We start from the raw sequence: 20721 nt of genomic DNA, 5'->3' as shown, positions 1-20721 counted from the left end.
AGTACTTTTTTACTTTTACTCAAGTAATTATTTGGATGACTACTTTTTACTTCTACTTGAGTCATATTATTCTGAAGTAACAGTACTTTTACTTGAGTACAATTTTTGGCTACTCTACCCAGCTCTGACACACACACACACACTCTTCTGTCAGTTATCAACTCTTAATAACGTTTAGGCACAAACACAGCGATCTATTGTTTTTGTTGCCAATAACAACTTGAGTTTCAACTTTTTTCTTTACTGTTAAATAATGACAACAAATGTAGACTGCGTGAAAATTTGAAATGTGTTGAATGTTTTGTGAATCCTTTGAGGCCTCATTGATACCAGTTTTTTTTTTTTAAATGCATAAAATGGAAAACGACATACAAACACAACCTGGAAGAACTCTGTACCTGAGAAGTGGCTGGAAGATAACAGTGATGTTTCTCGCTCCTGGTTTACAAACAAACTTCATTTCCCCTCCTTCGATCAGGTTGTCGTCAGCACCACCTGCAAGACAAGAAACAGGACTGAATACCGCATATAAACACAAAGACATATTAGAATAATAATACTGCTGTTGTTCTGGCCGCATTATTATTAAAACCCCGGCCACGCTTTGAAAAAGCCACAAAAAACCCTGACATTGCTAGAAAAACACCACAAATGAACTGAAATGAAGAAATAGAAACCTTTTTATTAGTTTAAACCTCCAAACTCACAATGTCGATTCTCACCTTTTACTTGTGATTTCTGAAAGTAAGCTGATTGTTGTTTTTTTTCAGGTAACAGGACTCACCGGATTTGTAATTAAGAGTCTTAAAGTGATTTACTTGATCAAATTATGTGATCCATCAAAGACGGAAGGCCGTGTGCTGCTGACAGTAACTCAGTCGCCCAACTGGTCTCTAAAGTCACATTTTATCAACAAAGCACACGCAGGAAATGAGCCACAACACAGATAATTATTTGAAAATTGACCAACGGAGGAATCAGCGTTGTTATTATTTCTTCAAGCTCAAGGCGAGTCAAGGCTCAGGGCGAGGACAGGTAAAAAGGAGAGTAAAAATTAAATCTTCTGCAATGAAAATATTACTGCGGGCTGCATTGTTACGGCTTTTCTGTGCATCTCTCTTCAGCACTCACTTCCTCACAAGGAATTCACCTTTTAAATCCTCTGGAAATGCAAATCAGGTGCTACAAGACACAATTCAGTGCTAATATACATGGTCATGGTAGTCCAGTGGATTCTGATGAGACATGTAGAGGTGAACATGCCGATCAATAATGCGTCATTACCTTTCAGGCTTTAAAAGGAGGCGACTGCAACGCAAATGCTTTTGGTTCACATGTTATTGTATAATGTGACGAGTGGGACATGGTTTTTTTATTGATTTCTGTCAACATCTCTTCTACTTTGTTCATCTTACAAGGACTGCTCAGCATTGTTTGGACAGCACATAAGTATTAAGATTGTAAAGAGGAACTGGAATTAACAAACTTAAAAAGTTTGTTAACGTGATTACGTTTATTCACTGACCAACAGAGAGAAGGAATCTATAAATCATACGCTAAATATTTTGTAGGGAGTACTTGATGCAAATTGCCCACAGATTGTAAATACAATTATTATTTTAGGGAAAATATATATATTTAAGGCTCAATCAAAAAGGAATTTGAATTAGTTTTTTTTTTCTAACTAAAGTGCGAAGCCAATTTATTTTGGAAAAAATTGTCGCGATAAATCATGACAAAGTAGAAATGCATAACAGAAAATGGAAAAAAAAAAATAAGTTTTGAGTAAATGTATAATTATAATATAATTTTTTTGTCTATTTACAGCCTATTTGTTTTCAGTCCTGTTTGTTTGTTTTTCTTTTATTAGGCTTTTGTTTTGTTCTGTTGTTTTTGTCAGGATTTTGGTCTAGTTTTTGTCTGTTTGTCAGTGTACATGTGTATGTTATTGCCTGTTTCCATTAAATTAAAGAAAATAAAATTAAAATAAACCGGTATGTGACCAAACTCTTCATTCGGATGTTAGTGATGCAGATTTTAAAAGAGTATAGCTAATGGTTAATGCTCTTTGTTTATCCTTTTCTGCAAAAGAGTTACCGGTAAGCTCTTACGATGCTGTTAAATACAGAGTATGTCATTTCTGGATGATGGACATCAAGTCTGTCCCCACTGTCTTCAATTCATGCAGCCAGGGTTTTTATTTCTTTTTAGTGTCCTCATGTGATGGGCAACCATCAGGTAGGGGGGCGATATTCACTGAATGTGACAGAAAGCAATCTGAGTTATAAATCATGCAAAATCACTTACTAATCAGTAGCAAAAATACTCTTTTTATTATCTCTTTTTATTAAACATACTGCATCTATTTTGAAACAACCTAACTAACCACATTCTTAATATCTTTTACGGAAGAGTATTAGGGCCAGGCAGGAGAAAAATAAAAATAGTATTTTAGAGGAGGAAGATTTTTTTTTCATTATGCACTTGGAGAAAAAAGTTGAAATGTCGAGAAAAAAGTTGAAATGTCGAGATTAATGTTGAAGTACAATTTCGAGAAAAAAGCTAAAATGTATTTCAACATTATTCTCGAAATTTCGACTTTATTCACAAAATTTCGACTTTATTCACAAAATTGTATTTCAACATTAATCTCGACATTTCGATTTTTTTTCTCAAAATTGTATTTCAACATTATTCTCGACATTTCGACTTTTTTCTCGAAGTGCATAATGAAAAAAAAATCTTCCTCCTCTAAAATATTATTTTTATCCTGCCTGACCCTAATACTCTTCCGTTGATGGGCAACCATCAGGTAGGGGGGCAATAGTCACTGAAAGTTATAAATCATGCAAAATCACTTACTAATCAGTACCAAAAATACTCTATTATCTCTTTTTATTAAACATACTGCATCTATTTTGAAACAACCTAACTAACCACATTCTTAATATCTTTTATTATAGAGTATTAGGGCCAGGCAGGAGAAAAATAAAAATAGTCTTTTAGAGGAGGAAGATTTTTTTTTCATTATGCACTTGGAGAAAAAAGTTGAAATGTCGAGAAAAAAGTCGAAATGTTGAGATTAATGTTGAAGTACAATTTCAAGAAAAAAGCCGAAATGTCGAGAAAAAAGTTGAAATGTCGAGATTAATGTTGAAGTACAATTTCGAGAAAAAAGCTAAAATGTATTTCAACATTATTCTCGAAATTTCGACTTTATTCACAAAATTTCGACTTTATTCACAAAATTGTATTTCAACATTAATCTCGACATTTCGATTTTTTTTCTCAAAATTATATTTCAACATTATTCTCGACATTTCGACTTTTTTCTCGAAGTGCATAATGAAAAAAAAATCTTCCTCCTCTAAAATATTATTTTTTATTTTTCTCCTGCCTGACCTAATACTCTTCAGTAGATGGGCAACCATCAGGTAGGGGGGCGATATTCACTGAATGTGACAGAAAGCAATCTGAGTTATAAATCATGCAAAATCACTTACTAATCAGTACCAAAAATACTCTTTTTATTATCTCTCTTTATTAAACATACTGCATCTATTTTGAAACAACCACAACTAACCACATTCTTAATATCTTTTTCCCCCCGTTTACAGTGGAACATGAATATCCAACTACCAGACAATGTAAAATCTAATCACCACAAATCAAATCTAATCCTTTTTATTAAACAATGTAAAATCCTTGAATGTTTTAAAACCATGCAGAATCAACGGGTAAGGGAGAGAAGCACATCCCTAATAATCATCTGGATAACTCTTTCCACTTGTGCTCTTGTTGTCATAGCGATTAGCTCTGGTTGCTGCGCAGGAATGACTCAAAATATTAAAATAATCAATCATAAAAGTAATATACCAACAGCCGTAATAAAAACATCACTCAATCAAGCTGGCTCTCCGTCACGAGTTTATCCCACATGTCCCCACCCCTTCATGCCTCTGCGTCACTGCGTGGGTGATCCCAACACCTAACGGGGTTAATCAGAAAATCATTGCCATGCAACATCCCCGGGGTGAGAGACGGCGCTGCAGACGGGGGAGAAGGTGAGATCACAGGGGAGCGACAGAACACCAAAGCTCATTACCTTCAGTCATCCTGAAGTAATCGATAGAATTGATAGAGAACACACTGCCACTTGTTGTCAACGTGGCGAACTGCCCGAGGGGAAGGATTGTTTGCGGGCACGCCCTCCTTTATATTTCAAAGAACGCTGCACGTGCACGCAGAACAGAGCCACATGTTTACGTAGTTTCACAGGGAATAAATGAGCTGGTGTGTAAGAACAAAAGAAAAAGCAGACTCTTTTGTTGTATAGCGCCAACATCGCTGCAACAAGACATTAATTAAGTGGGGAGGGGGCGAACTGAATGAAATTCATTGTTACTTTTTTGATTTACACCAAATGCATGAACAAATTCATTGTGATCGGGCTCATATTTTTGTCTTCATCATCAAACGCGAAGAAGGTGTTTCAGAAATGAGTAGTTTTGTGTGTACATGTGTGTGTGTTGAAATGGCTTTCAGCTTGACACAAAGCCTCATTCAACAGTATCCTTCTGTTTCATTTCCATGTAGAATATGGCCTTGCGCAGCTCATGTGCTTTAATACAAAGACACCTCGCCGTCGCGTGAAAGCCGGCTCTGCGTTTGTCGCGCGGCCTTCGCAGCCTTGCATTCAAATGCATATCAGCCCATTGTTCCCCGTGCCAGGTCCTTAAATACATTTCTAATGGAACAAGTTTCATTTGTGACGTGTGGGAGACAACACGCTCTGTTACTTCGCTGAAATAACAAGCAAAAGCTTTCAAATCCGTCCCGTACTTTTGCATCAAACCTCTTCCGATTCTAATCTGTTGCCGTGAAATTTTTCCTGGTCAGTAAAACCCGGCGTCTCGTTGCTAAGACGAGACAAAGATGAGCTGTAATTCACTCAAACTTTGTCTTTCTCCATCTCACTCTCCATTCATCCTCGCCTCGGTTCCAATTCGGTTAAGCTTCAATTACAAGCTTCTAAACAAAGCTGCCGCCAACGCAATTTCTTGTTCATCCCCATTGCTCCATCTTATCCTCCCCTGTTCTCCTCCTCACTCGCTGATCAGCAGATGTAAGCGGAGCCGGATGAGGTTTTCACTTTTGCCGTCACCAACTTACAACCGGAAAACTTCCCTCATGTCAGACTGACTGCGTTTCCATGCATCAATAACCCTTTTAAAACCCGAATATTGGCAATAACCCAAATTTTCACGGCCATGTAAACACCAATAACCCCTTTGAATAACCCGAATTTGCTCATATTCGGGTTTTTAAAAACCCGAATATGACCTAAGGCTGGGCGATATATATCGAGATTTGAATATATATCGATATATTTTCAAACGCGATATGGTATGAAACAATATCGTTTATATCGATTTTTAAAAAAAAAAGATTTTTTTTTTCTTTTTTTATGATTTTGATATAGATAATATTGTGACAAATTGACTTGAATGTTTTATTTGAGATTTGCACAAATGTTTTATTTGCACAACTGTCAACCTCAGTGGAAAAGTCTGCCTGTTACTGTCTACATTGTATTAATTGTACGTGTATTTTAATTCAATTGTTATGCAGGAAAGGGATATTTGTTTTATTTTATTCAAGAAGCATTTTTATTCTATATATGCAGGCAGTTTATTTTTATTTCATTTGTTTTATACATTTTGATATTGTGCAGACCTCTGTTAATAAAGGAACCTGTGTGACATTTGGCACGAGGCTTTGTATTAAAACTGACTGTTTTTTTAAGCGTTTGCCTCAGAAAAAAATGAAGCTAACAGAGATGCTAACAGAGATGCTATGCTATAATGCTTTGGGGGAAACCCCAATTAAGGCACAGAAAAAATATCAATATATATCGAGTATCGCCATTCAGCTAGAAAATATCGAGATATGACTTTTGGTCCATATCGCCCAGCCCTAATATGACCCCTGGGTTACTCCTTTTAAACCCTGAATATTCGGTCATGTAAACGCCTAACGGAAATCCCAATCAAACGGAACTAGGCCTGTGTTGAAAAAAATCGATTTTCCGATTCCAAATCGATTCTCATATTAATTCCTAAAAATTGATTCTTATGTCTAAAGATCGATTTTATTTTTTTTTCATCATTTTCGCCAGGTGAACTTTAATCCCAGTAGTTGGACACACAGTTTGTCATGACACTTCTGAAAAATGCCAGGTGCTTCATGGCAATATGTGTGCGTGGTGACAGAATAAATTAGATAAGCTAAAATGATTTGTTTACTGCATGAACTGTTGCAATTTCTTTCTTTTTGCACTTTAAATGGATATTGAAAGGCCTGTTTGAGTTATTTATTTCTTAGTTATTTCACAAAAATTATTGTGAAATTATTATTTCACTAGTTATTTTACAGTCATATAATTCAGGCAACAGCTCAAAAAACAGTTTTAATAACACTAACCCAAATCAATATCGGAATCGAATCAAACCTTGATAATCGATTCTGAATATTAATAATCGGAATCGAATCGATTCTTGACATTTGAATCGATACCCAGCCCTAAACGGAACATGAATTTGTTTTCTGCACATGCTCTGTTCGCAAGGAATCCTGGTCTTTTGAGTCCAGGAAGTTCTTATAAACACGGAGAAACACAAGACCAGGAGGAGACTAATCACTTCATAAATGTAATGAAGGATATGAACATTTTGGCATTTGTAGACGGTAGAAAGTAACGGGATAGCGAGATTTACAAGAAGCTGCGCGAAGCAGCATTTGTTTTGAATTTGGATACAGGAAGAAGAAGCGGAAATGACGGTAATTGCGTCATCACGTTCTCCGTGCGTCGCTGGTTTGATCCAGATATCCTGAATGATTAATCACCATGTAAACGGAATATTCTGAATGTTTCAGTAACCGGAATATTAGCAATAACCAGACTTTTGACTGCATGTAAACGTAGTCAATGTCACACACATGCCACCAGCAGAAAAATGAAAACTACACACACACACACACACACACACACACAAACAGCTATTGATGGTGACCAATTTAATTTCATGCTCTAAACATCTGCATCTGTGTCAGACAAAGGCGCGAGGCAGAGACCCCATTGATCCAAATGGGCCTGGGACCAGCTGCCAACGGGCCGTGGCACTGATGAATATTAACCAGGGCCATATTAATATGCATGGCATTTTTCACAGTTGTCTCCATGTGACAGAGGCTTCGGTTTCAGGTCAGAATGCCACCAAACCAGCCTTTTCTCAACAGTGTGTCCAAGTTTGAATTGGTTTTTGAGAGCTTTGTGTGATGATTTTTCTTTGGAGTCATTCAGTATTTGTTAGTGTAAGCTGGATAAGTGTGTATGTGGATTCGTGTCTCCAGAGATGTAGTGTGATCCAAGATTAGTCACGAGGGTGCAGAGGAAGGATCGGTGCTCAGTGGGATGGCAACTGAAATCTGGGCAAGAAAAATAAATAAAAAATGGCACATTCTAATGTGGACAAATCTGCCTTAAATCCCCCTCGAGGGGCCACCGCTCCGTCTGCAACACACATGCCACAAATCTGAGTTAAAATAAATATTCATGAGTCAAGGCCAAGGACAAACAGGTAGAAATACTGTCAAATACACCCATGTGGTAGAATTGCTTTAAATACACACATTTACAAAGTAAAAGATGTTACAGGAAGTCAATAAAAGCAGCTCAGGCAGAACTACAGACACCACATGTTTAAATATCCTCCCACACACGGTGACACCCGTGGAGACCCCTGTGGTGTCTAACCATGCACTCTCCAGCCCACATCTAATCAAGTCAGGCACTGACTTAGTGAAATTGCATTAGCTACACTTTCCTGGGTTTGATGAGAAAAGGTCTGATCCTGTGATGAATTCCAGCCACGCCGAGGTTTAGGCGGGGAAAGAATGAACTTGTGATGCCTTCTTTAACACACTTCTGCGTCCGCCGAGACCGCTGGATATCGGAGCCACTTTTGGCTGTGAGGAGACGGGACCGGCGAGGAAAACCTCACACAGGAGCGATGCTAGTCTCTAATTTACAAGGGGTTTCTATCTCTGTCTGCAAATATCATTATGTATGTATATATATATATATATTTTATTTATTTATTTATTTATTTTTTTTTGTTCCATTTTCGGTCTATTTTGGTTTTTAATTTTTGAGCATTTGGTTTTTAGCATTTTTTGCAAATGTAACCCCAAGACAGTATATAAAGTAATGAAATATAGACAATTTATGCAATTATAACCTAACACTTTAATGTTTTCATACCTTTAAACATATTTAAAGGCAAAAACATGGCACCAGTTATTCTCGTGTCCAACAAAACATTCCTTTTTTGGGGATAAACAAAAAAAATAACCAAAAGTTGTAATGTAATGATGAAAAAAAAAAAAATAAATAAATAAAAGAAAAAAAAAATAATAAATAAATAAATACAAAAAATCGATCTTTAGACATATGAATCGATTTTTTTTAATCGCGATTAATCGCATGTTGTCCATAGTTAACTTGCACATTTATTCACACACTTTTTGCTGTTCTAAATTACGTTTAGGTATTTTTTTGTATGTTTTTAATACTGTTAACAACATGAGGAAGGGCAAATATGCTTGCTTTATGCCAGTGTTTATTCAACTTTCCACAAAAAAAGCTTCTGACCTGAATGTAACATTCCTTCATAAATACAAACACAATATAGCCCCCCACTTTACATTTGTGAAGACTAAATTAAGATTAATTGTTCTTTTAAGCAGCTCAATGTAAAACAATGAACCATATGCATCACAAACATCGTACAAGAAGTGCATTGGTCAGTTAAATTTTCCATGTAACTATGTCTAACCTCATTTGGAGGAAAATAAAAGGCTCAAAAAATATCCCCTTCTCCTAAGTGGGATCAAAACGGGGATAAAAAAAAAAAAAAACAAACAAATAAAGTGCACATGTAACAGCAGGAAGTTTAACTCAACCTATAAAGTGCAGTTGGGCTATAATAAGTTAATACTTTAGATTCTTTGGAGAAGATCTCTCTTTGCTCATCTAATGTATTCAGGTGAGGAACCTCTTTCCCTCACATCTATCTATCTATCCATATATATATATATATATATAAAGTTAAATGCTCATCCCCCAATATTTCTTAGGACTTGAGCACTTTAGAAGTTGCCATGTCCCCATTGTCTTGGCATGTAGTACAACTAGAGTTATTTTTGTCCATAATTTTTCCTGTAAATCACACATAAAATAGGTTTGCATAACAGCCTTCACTCTCCTTCATAATATTGTAATAATAATAATAAAGTAAATAAAAGAATAAAGGAAAATTGTATCTCAAAGAGACGCAGGAAAACGAGTCCATGCATTTGTCACTTCAAGATCTGTTATTCCTTGTAAGTACATCGTACTAAAATTACTCTCAACTTTCTCCAGCTGGTCCACAATGCTACAGCCAGAGCTCTGATGAGGATTAGCAGGAAAGATCACAATTCCCCAATCTTGGTTGGGTTATTGGCTTTGTATTAAATTCAGGATTGCATTTTAAATACTTCTCATCTCATATAAAGCCCTTAAGCTTCCTCTTATCTTAAGGTACTTATGGTTCCATATCATCTCATTACACCGCTTCCATCTCAAACTGCAGACTTGTGATTCCAAAAGTTTCCTAAAGTAAAATGGGAACCAGGGCCTGAAGTTATCGGGCTCCTTTTTCGTGGAACTTACTCCCAGTTAGCGTTCAAGAAGCAAACACTCACTATCTTTAAGATTAGGCTTTGAACTTTTATTTTTCATAAAGTTCACTGATGGCAGCTTTTTCAGCCCCGTTACCCAGGTTTTTTCTTTTTCTTACTCCCCACTGTCGCCTAGTGCCTGCTCAGAATGGGGGATTGCTCTAAATTCAAGATTCAATGCAGCCTTTTAGGGTTCTTTTAGGTTTTTTTTTTTATAAATATGTGTTACATTCAATTTTAATTGGATTATGAATTGGAATAAACTGGATTACAAATTGGGATATAAATTAATTATAATGAACTCTTAAAAGCTAGAAAATGCATTGAACTTTGTTGGAATTAATTAAACTATTTAAACCATGAAATATTTCTGTGTAAAAAACGTGAAGATTTTTGTAGATTAACACAACAAAAGTTGTAAATTAGTAGGATTGAACTATTTAAGGACCTTGTTAAATGTATATTATATTAAAACCTCTTACATCTTACATACATCAGGCTAAAAAAAAAAATTGATCAAAGATCAAAGCGAATTCCATTTATTTTACCTGTCTTTTTTTCTCTCTTTTTTGTTTTTTTTTATAGACGTGGAACAAAATTTGTAGGATTTTCTTTTTTCAAACCTGATCCGGTGTGAGTGCACTTCATATGCGATTATTCTCACACATATGACCAACTTGACCTTTAATTCCGATGCAAAGACACAAACAGAGAAGCGAGACTGATCATTTAAACTCTCGTGTGCTTTACATTTCGTGTTTCTGGCTCTTTCAGAAGCTGACAAATCAAGATTTAATTGAACAGAAGAAAATCCTATCAAGGTTTTTTTCCCTCAAAAAAGGTCAAGTCATGAGAGGTTGTTTTCAAATACTGGTTAGGTTTTAGTCTGCTATTTTTAAAGGGCACCTTTGGTCTAAATATGTCGACAAAGGGCAAGAAAGACAAGACTGAAGTAAATAAAAGAAAAACCTGTCAGAGTGAAAACAAAAAAGTAAAAGAGCTACGAATCTGAGTAAATATATGCAGGCTGAAAATCATGTTCCTTAACTACAGTGTAATAACATATGTGTATATATTCGGTGAATATATAATGGTTGGTATTACATTAGCTCAGTGTTGCCTTGAAACTAACCTTTGCTCTAGCTTGAGTTAAAGGTGCAGATTGTATCACATTTCAGAAATAAACTTTGAAAAGTCTTCCAATTTTCCAACATTTCAGTTATATTTTAAGGACACCTACATTGCTCAAGTTTGAGAGACAAATAATATTCTGCACAATTTATGTTCATCATGCCACTGCAGAGAGCTGCTGTCATGCCAGCGCTGACAGATGTGAATTCATTAAAATCAAGAGTATTAAGACTCATTGTGTGCCATGGTGACGCCTTTTAATAATTGATTAAGCTCAATTTAGACTTGAATTTATTTATACTATAATTTATTTATGCAATTTGTTGTCAGCTGTGGGATAGATTCGGTTCTGCGGTCGGCGGGAGCAGCAGATACCGTCCCATCAAATTAATTTTAATTATAAAAAGCTCTCATTAAGACCCAATCAGACACGAAGACACTCTGAGTGGAATAGGATACCCGGAATTGACCAGAGAGTCATGAATTATTGACACAGGAACCAATCTTATTAGATCAGCAGGTTTCAGCTCCCTGAATACGCAGCCGACTGCAAGTCTGATTTCTCTGTGAGCATGCACACATTTAAATGCATTAGATTTGTACATGCTGAATATGACCTGAATTGATCAGTCCCAAAGTAATTTTCCTAGCAGAACAGCAACAGACGCATGAGACCATTGAGGGTGAAAATTGGATTATCCTATATATTCCTGACTATTTGGACGATTGAGATTGAAATGTGCAGTGCTTGCTAACAGCAGATTAGGGGAAGAAAACTCCCTTTCTCCACCTCAGCATTGGACAGACACATGTATACAATACTAAACAATAAAAAAGTTGTAAACACCCACTTGTCAACCTGCACCTTGTACTTGTGGTTATTTGTCGATCCATTTTTTGAGGGTTGAGTTATAGTCTGACTTGAGATCCGTGAGCTTTCCATCCCCATCCACATCCTTCAGCTCCTCCAGGGTTACAGATGTCACGGCCATGGTGCAGGGATCGGCAACCCGCGGCTCTAGAGCCGCATGCGGCTCTTTAGCGCAGCCCTAGTGGCTCCTGGAGCTTTTTCAAATATGTTTGACCTCTTTTTTCCTTTTTTTTCTCCTTTTTTACCTCTTTTTTTTCTTCTTTTTTCCTTTTTTATTTTTTTTTTTCGTTTTTCTCTTTTCTTCCTTTTTCCTTTCCTATTTTAATCTCAACATTTCGACTTTTTTCTCAAAATTTTGACTTTTTTCTCGACATTTCGACTTTTTTCTCGAGATTGTACTTCAACATTAATCTCGATATTTCGACTTTTTTCACGAAATGTTGACTATTTCCCTCAAAATTGTGAGTTTTCTCCCGAAATCTTGACTTTTTTCTCGACATTTGGACTTTTTCCTCAAAATTTCAAGTTTTTTCTCAAGATTGTACTTCAGCATTAATCTTGACATTTCGACTTTTCTCTCGAAATTTCGACATTTTTCTCAACATTTCAACTTTTTTCTCGACATTTCGACTTTTTTCTCAAAATTTCAAGTTTTTTCTCAAGATTGTACTTCAGCATTTTTCGCAACATTTCGACTTTTTTCTCTAGACATTTTGACTTTTTCCTCGAGAATTTCGACATTTTTCTCGAAGTGCATAATGAAAAAATAAATCTCTCCCCAGTTATAACTAATATAGAAAACATGCATCATGTGTTGTCTTCATTCTAAGGTTTATACAAGACTTTTCATTTTTTGCGGCTCCAGACATATTTGTTTTTTGTGTTTTCGGTCCAAAATGGCTCTTTCAACATTTTGGGTTGCCGACCCCTGCCGTAGTGGATTCTGGGTCTGAGTTCTCGTCTCACAGAGACCTTCTCCTCTACATTCGGACCAGATGACCAAACACCTCATTGAGCTCATTTCCACCTGGAGGTGCAGCTACTCCACTGTGAGACCCGACCCAGCACCTCTCTTGAAGGTTAAAACCACCCGCTCTTCAGAGAAGACCTTCCTCTCAATTTTTACCCCACTTGGGGGAAAAACACCACATACTTAAGTAGGGCTGCAACGATTCGTCGACGTTGTCGACAAAAATCGATAATCAAAATAGTCGACAATGAATTCCATTGTCGACAATTGTCGCCAGACGTGTTTTTCCAACGGAGTGAGGCGTCTCACTTCAATACAATCTCTGCCGAGAGTCGTCATGCACGATAGCGTCTCAGCAGCTGCGGGTTATAAAACTTCAAAAGTTTGGGAGCATTTTAGCCTCGATACAGCGAATAAAAAGATGACTTGAAAGGTTTGCAAAGCCGACGTTGCTTTTCACAGGAGCACGTCGGTAATGCATTTGAAGAGAAAGCACGTCGGAGTGTTGAACGAAACGGACTTGCCTTGGTAAGATATTAAGCCTTTTTTTCATTTGTTAAATTAATTCGTTAACTTTGTTTATTTCATGTTATTTATAAGTATTATTAGAGCCACTCACAGCTACTCTCGTTGTTATAACCTCCATCATAATTGATGCAGCGCGAAAGGCGAAAAAGCTTGTGTGATGACAATAATGGATTTGCATCTAACTTTCAGTCAGGTGCCTATGAACTGTCAATTATCCATCAAACTCCACAATTATCATGTTAACATTAAATCAGATAGATTTGTCTGGACTTTTCTCTTGCGGGACGGGAGAAAAAACTAAATCAATGCATCTCTATTATTGTGCGCCGTGCGGGCATGAATTCTCAGAGTTTTGCGGATGTGGGTGTGAGGAGGATGAAGAAAACAGTCCCGCTATAGCAGGACTCTAGTACCATCTTTCTTGTATTTATTATGCCACATAACTAAAGCAACCTCATACTAAGTTAAAAAAAATTACTAATTATCCGATCAGTCGACTAATCGTTTCAATAGTCGGTGAAACTGCATCCATCCTTGGTGGAGGTTCCAATTTTGAAAAAGCAAAAACTTCATCATAAGTTGACCTAACCCAATAATAATAAACCCAAACCTGCATTTACAAGCATGTGTTCCAGCAATGCCACACCAATACATGCAAGAACTCATTTGTATGCTTCACTGATTGTTTTGATGATGAATTAGTCCATTTGGTCTCCTACCAAAGCCAATCAGAATGTCGACAGCGTGATCACAAGTATCTTTGATCTTCCTGGGCCTACTAGTTTCAGCTCGGCTGTGACCGACTACAAATCAACGATGGTATGTGTTGGGGAGAAAGCGCTCGACATAAGGGAAGCACTCATCCCAGACATGTCAGAAACAGTCGCTACATCACTAAACATAAATGGCGGTGGTGGTAAATGGACACAATTTATACTGTGCTTTTATCCAGAGTGCTTTTGGTCAAGAAAAGTGAATTATGTTTATTATAAAGCCCAATATCACAAATGTGCCTCAAGGAGCTGAACAATCTGCACAGGACACAACGCTCTCTCTGCACAAACCTGCACAGGAAAGTCTCTCAGAAAAGCTTTTAATCAGAAAATATGTAAGAAATGAACGTGTTTGACAAAGCTAAAATGCCTACATGCATTAAAGGAGACACAGGCGAGCGTAGGAGGCTGTAGCTCATGTGTGCACACAAAAACCAAGTGCCATCACGTCTTCCATTGCGGGGGTCGGCAACCCCTGCAATGGAATGCGCTAAAGAGCATGCAGCTCTTTAGCGCCGCCCTAGTGGCTCCCTGGAGCTTTTTCAAAAATGTTTGACCTTTTTTTCTTCTTTTTTTCCCCTTTTTTCTCCTTTTTTTCTTTTTCTTTTTTTTCTTCCTTTTTCCTTTCCATTTTAATCTCGACATTTCGACTTTTGTCTTCGAAATTTTGACTTTTTTCTCGACCTTTCAACTTTTTTCTTGAGATTGTACTTCAACAAGAATCTCGACATTTCGACTTTTTTCTCGCCATTTCGACATTTCAACTTTTTTCTCAAGATTATACTTCAACATTAATCTTGACATTTCGACTTTTTTCTCGACATTTCGACTTTTTTCTCGACATTTCGACTTTTTTATCAACATTTCGACTTTTTCATAAAGATTGTACTTCAACATTAATCTTGACATTTCGACTTTTTTCTCAACATTTCAACTTTTTTATCAACATTTTGACTTTTTCATCAAGATTGAACTTCAACATTAATCTTGACATTTCGACTTTTTTCTCGACATTTTGACTTTTTTCCTCAACATTTCGACTTTTTTCTCGACATTTCGACTTTTTTATCAAGATTGTACTTCAACATTAATCTTGACATTTCGACTTTTTTATCAACATTTCGACTTTTTTATCAACATTTCGACTTTTTCATAAAGATTGTACTTCAACATTAATCTTGACATTTCGACTTTTTTCTCGACATTTCGACTTTTTTCTCGACATTTCGACTTTTTTCTCGACATTTTCGACTTTTTTCTCAACATTTCAACTTTTTTATCAACATTTCGACTTTTTCATCAAGATTGAACTTCAACATTAATCTTGACCTTTTGACTTTTTTCTCGACATTTCGACTTTTTTCTCAACATTTCAACTTTTTTATCAACATTTTGACTTTTTCATCAAGATTGAACTTCAACATTAATCTTGACATTTCGACTTTTTTCTCGACATTTTGACTTTTTTCCTCAACATTTCGACTTTTTTCTCGACATTTCGACTTTTTTATCAAGATTGTACTTCAACATTAATCTTGACATTTCGACTTTTTTCTCGACATTTCGACTTTTTTCTCGACATTTCGACTTTTTTCTCGACATTTTTGACTTTTTTCTCAACATTTCAACTTTTTTATCAACATTTCGACTTTTTCATCAAGATTGAACTTCAACATTAATCTTGACCTTTTGACTTTTTTCACGACATTTCAACTTTTTTCTCAACATTTCGACTTTTTTCTCGACATTTCGACTTTTTTATCAAGATTGTACTTCAACATTAATCTTGACATTATGACTTTTTTCTCGAAGTGAATAATGAAAAAAAATCTTCCCCCAGTTCTAACTAATATAGAAACATGCAGCATGTGTTGCCTTCATTCTAAGGCTGATACAAGACTTTTCATTTTTTGCGGCTCCAGACATATTTGTTTTTTGTGTTTTTGGTCCAATATGGCTCTAAAACATTTTGGGTTGCAGACCCCTGTTCCATTGGACCCAGCAGAGAATTGGGCAGGACGTTACACACTCTACTTTCCCAGAAGAACCTGTTGCACATGTGGAATACCAGAGATGTACGTCTAAATGTCTGGACTACTGCTGTCGCTAAAGTGTACAAGTCAGAATCTCTGCAGCCTCCGGTCCCCCATGCCCTTCATTTATCCATCCTCCCCTCCCAAACTCGCTCCATCATTTTCGTTTCTCATCCAATCAGCAAGAGTGAGATTAAAAGTAAACACCGAGATGACAGTGGAAGCCACCAACAACGATAGGTCCGATGCTGATTAAAATAAGCCCCGGGCAAGGAAAATAAAACATGCCCCCTCTGATTAAATGTCTGCACTGTGTAAACTATTACAACGCGATATTCTCTGTCTGTTGTCCTCTGCATCTCTGTCATTTATGAATCTTGAGATTCCAGTTGTTTGTGAGATTTAATTTTCCTTTAATTCTGCATATAACTCAGATTTTGTCAATGCTAATGCTTTAATTCTCTGAGAATCAAAGAGAGATGCAGATTAGATTCTTTTTTTACGCTCATGACTAAATTATACACTAAAAAAATGTTCTACATTTAACCTACAAGCAAGAGAAGTTTACATTTGAAGGTATGAAGTGGAAACAATGATGATGCCTTAAGTTTGACTACACTGCAAAAACTCAAAATCTTAACAAGAATATTTGTCTTATTTTTAGTTAAAATGTCTCATTTTTAGTCAAAAAAAAATCTCATTACACTTAAAACAAGACTCATTACCAGAAAAATAACTTTTTATTTGACAATTTTCACCTGTTTCAAGTAAATTTTCACTTAAAATAAGTAGAAAAAATCTGCCAATGGAACAAGATTTATCTTCTCATTACAAGCAAAAAAATATTGTTCCATTGGCAGATTTTTTTCTACTTATTTTAAGTAAAAATGTACTTGAAACAGGTGAAAATTGTCAAATAACAAGTTATTTTTCTGGGAATGACTCTTGTTTTAAGTGTAATGAGAGTTTTTGACTAAAAATGAGACATTTTAACTAGAAATAAGACAAATATTCTCGTTAAGATTTTGAGTTTTAGCAGTGTATATTTTGCGGTTTGGTAGTTTTCATAATTAAGAATCATGTATTTTATGTAAAGGTTCTCATGGAAGAGACATTTTGGTGGACGTTTAATTTTTGACACTTATCCATTCATGTTTCCAAATTTATGTTTGGATAATAATAGCTGAATCACAGCTGAAATTAAATTAACCACGACACAAAGCCAAAGTCAAAGTAGTGGGATCATTTCTGTAAATAAATATTTGCGATTGTTTTAATATTCACCTGCAATATTTTCCATTTTCTTGACTCAGATGATCAGCAACATTGCCACTGGCTTTGTGAGACACACAATGTCACGGCTGTAAGCTACACTTCATTTTCCGGTTTCCATTCTTCGCTGTAAAATTGAGCAAAAGAACTACTGTAATGAGATAACTGCGCCCACTATGAATGAGAATTCAACACTATGCATTTATTTATTCGTTGTTTGTGTGCGTCTTGGAAGAGGAGGTTTAGGGAATTACATCTGATATTGTTTTAAACGCCATCATCTGATATGCGTGTACAGCCAAATTGAACATGACGAGCCCCAAACACATGCAAAATAGCAGCAATGAGATAAGACGCGCTGTAATGTGTGCACGTCCCTGTTTTCCACAATAAAAGGAGCTGATCTGTCCTCACATTTCAAGTAGCAGAGGTCGCCTGCATCTTTCTGCAAAAGGTGGTTAATGTGTCGCTGCTGGACCAAGGCAATTCATAAAACCTGGCACCGAAGCAAAAGGATGCATCATTTTCCAGGGACATTCATCTGGCGTATTCAACATGTCATCCAAATGCAGCACGCTGTACGTGTCACCACATAACTTTGCATGCATTTGTGAAATATGCTGACATCTGTTCATAGGAAAAGGAAAACAACCATTATTGGGGGTTTTTGTAGTGTAAACTTTGGCTTGTTTGATGTAATAATTAGGGATGGGCGGTATGGACTAAAAAATGTATCACGGTAATTTCTGGCATTTATCCCGATAACGATAAAAATTATGATTAAAAAAAATACCAATTCAACTCCACCTTTGTAACTTTAAATCTATCACCACATTCAGTCTTTGGAGCCAAATCACTGCTCTAAAAGATACTAAATACTAAACTACACCAATTAAATTGAATTAATAAAAACCAATTAAATTAGTTACACCTGTACTGCAAAACTGGAATGACTCAGATCCGTTTGTTACACAAAAACCTCATCAACGGGAATTTATCTTTCCTTCCTTCCTTCCTTCCTTCCTTCCTTCCTTCCTTCCTTCCTTCCTTCCTTCCTTCCTTCCTTCCTTCCTTCCTTCCTTCCTTCCTTCCTTCCTTCCTTCCTTCCTTCCTTCCTTGCTCATATCCTTCCTTCCTTCCTTCCTTGCTCATATCCTTCCTTCCTTCCTTCCTTGCTCATATCCTTCCTTCCTTCCTTCCTTCCTTTCTTGCTCATATCCTTCCTTCCTTCCTTCCTTTCTTGCTCATATCCTTCCTTCCTTCCTTCCTTTCTTGCTCATATCCTTCCTTCCTTCCTTCCTTCCTTTCTTGCTCATATCCTTCCTTCCTTCCTTCCTTCCTTTCTTGCTCATATCCTTCCTTCCTTCCTTCCTTTCTTGCCCATATCCTTCCTTCCTTCCTTCCTTCCTTTCTTGCTCATATCCTTCCTTCCTTCCTTCCTTCCTCATATCCTTCCTTCCTTCCTTCCTTTCTCATATCCTTCCTTCCTTCCTTGCTCATATCCTTCCTTCCTTCCTTTCTTGCTCATATCCTTCCTTCCTTCCTTCCTTTCTTGCTCATATCCTTCCTTCCTTCCTTTCTTGCTCATATCCTTCCTTCCTTCCTTCCTTTCTTGCTCATATCCTTCCTTCCTTCCTTTCTTGCTCATATCCTTCCTTCCTTCCTTTCTTGCTCATATCCTTCCTTCCTTCCTTCCTTCCTTTCTCATATCCTTCCTTCCTTCCTTTCTTGCTCATATCCTTCCTTCCTTCCTTTCTTGCTCATATCCTTCCTTCCTTCCTTCCTTTCTTGCTCATATCCTTCCTTCCTTCCTTTCTTGCTCATATCCTTCCTTCCTTCCTTCCTTTCTTGCTCATATCCTTCCTTCCTTCCTTCCTTTCTTGCTCATATCCTTCCTTCCTTCCTTCCTTGCTCATATCCTTCCTTCCTTCCTTCCTTCCTCATATCCTTCCTTCCTTCCTTCCTTCCTCATATCCTTCCTTCCTTCCTTCCTTCCTTTCTCATATCCTTCCTTCCTTCCTTGCTCATATCCTTCCTTCCTTCCTTTCTTGCTCATATCCTTCCTTCCTTCCTTCCTTTCTTGCTCATATACTTCCTTCCTTCCTTCCTTCCTTTCTTGCTCATATCCTTCCTTCCTTCCTTCCTTTCTTGCTCATATCCTTCCTTCCTTCCTTTCTTGCTCATATCCTTCCTTCCTTCCTTCCTTCCTTCCTTCCTTTCTTGCTCATATCCTTCCTTCCTTCCTTTCTTGCTCATATCCTTCCTTCCTTCCTTCCTTCCTTTCTCATATCCTTCCTTCCTTCCTTTCTTGCTCATATCCTTCCTTCCTTCCTTCCTTTCTTGCTCATATCCTTCCTTCCTTCCTTCCTTTCTTGCTCATATCCTTCCTTCCTTCCTTCCTTTCTTGCTCATATCCTTCCTTCCTTCCTTCCTTTCTTGCTCATATCCTTCCTTCCTTCCTTTCTTGCTCATATCCTTCCTTCCTTCCTTCCTTTCTTGCTCATATCCTTCCTTCCTTCCTTCCTTTCTTGCTCATATCCTTCCTTCCTTCCTTCCTTGCTCATATCCTTCCTTCCTTCCTTCCTTTCTTGCTCATATCCTTCCTTCCTTCCTTTCTTGCTCATATCCTTCCTTCCTTCCTTTCTTGCTCATATCCTTCCTTCCTTCCTTTCTTGCTCATATCCTTCTTTCCTTCCTTCCTTGCTCATATCCTTCTTTCCTTCCTTCTTCCTTTCTTGCTCATATCCTTCCTTCCTTCCTTCCTTCCTTTCTTGCTCATATCCTTCCTTCCTTCCTTCCTTCCTTTCTTGCTCATATCCTTCCTTCCTTCCTTCCTTCCTTTCTTGCTCATATCCTTCCTTCCTTCCTTCCTTGCTCATATCCTTCCTTCCTTGCTCATATCCTTCCTTCCTTCCTTCCTTGCTCATATCCTTCCTTCCTTCCTTTCTTGCTCATATCCTTCCTTCCTTCCTTTCTTGCTCATATCCTTCCTTCCTTCCTTTCTTGCTCATATCCTTCCTTCCTTCCTTGCTCATATCCTTCCTTCCTTCCTTCCTTTCTTGCTCATATCCTTCCTTCCTTCCTTCCTTTCTTGCTCATATCCTTCCTTCCTTCCTTCCTTTCTTGCTCATATCCTTCCTTCCTTCCTTCCTTCCTTCCTTCCTTCCTTTCTTGCTCATATCCTTCCTTCCTTTCTTGCTCATATCCTTCCTTCCTTTCTTGCTCATATCCTTCCTTCCTTTCTTGCTCATATCCTTCCTTCCTTTCTTGCTCATATCCTTCCTTCCTTTCTTGCTCATATCCTTCCTTCCTTCCTTCCTTCCTTCCTTCCTTCCTTCCTTCCTTCCTTCCTTCCTTCCT

The 20721-nt window shown here is 37.1% G+C and overlaps 1 protein-coding gene across 1 annotated transcript in view; it reads right to left on the bottom strand.

Annotated features, from left to right (window-relative positions):
• exoc4 (exocyst complex component 4) overlaps positions 1 to 20721 on the bottom strand; it is a 280178-nt gene that overhangs the window by 176345 nt on the left and 83112 nt on the right. The window contains exon 11 of the mRNA XM_061715202.1: positions 399 to 495. Within this exon, the coding sequence (XP_061571186.1) occupies positions 399 to 495 (97 nt within the window). The remainder of the gene's footprint in view (positions 1 to 398; positions 496 to 20721) is intronic.

The sequence above is a fragment of the Cololabis saira genome, chromosome 23, assembly GCF_033807715.1.
Source record: "Cololabis saira isolate AMF1-May2022 chromosome 23, fColSai1.1, whole genome shotgun sequence".
Lineage (NCBI taxonomy): Eukaryota > Metazoa > Chordata > Actinopteri > Beloniformes > Belonidae > Cololabis > Cololabis saira.
The sequence above is the reverse complement of the archived record's forward strand: the minus strand, read 5'-3'. Positions and strand labels throughout refer to the sequence as shown.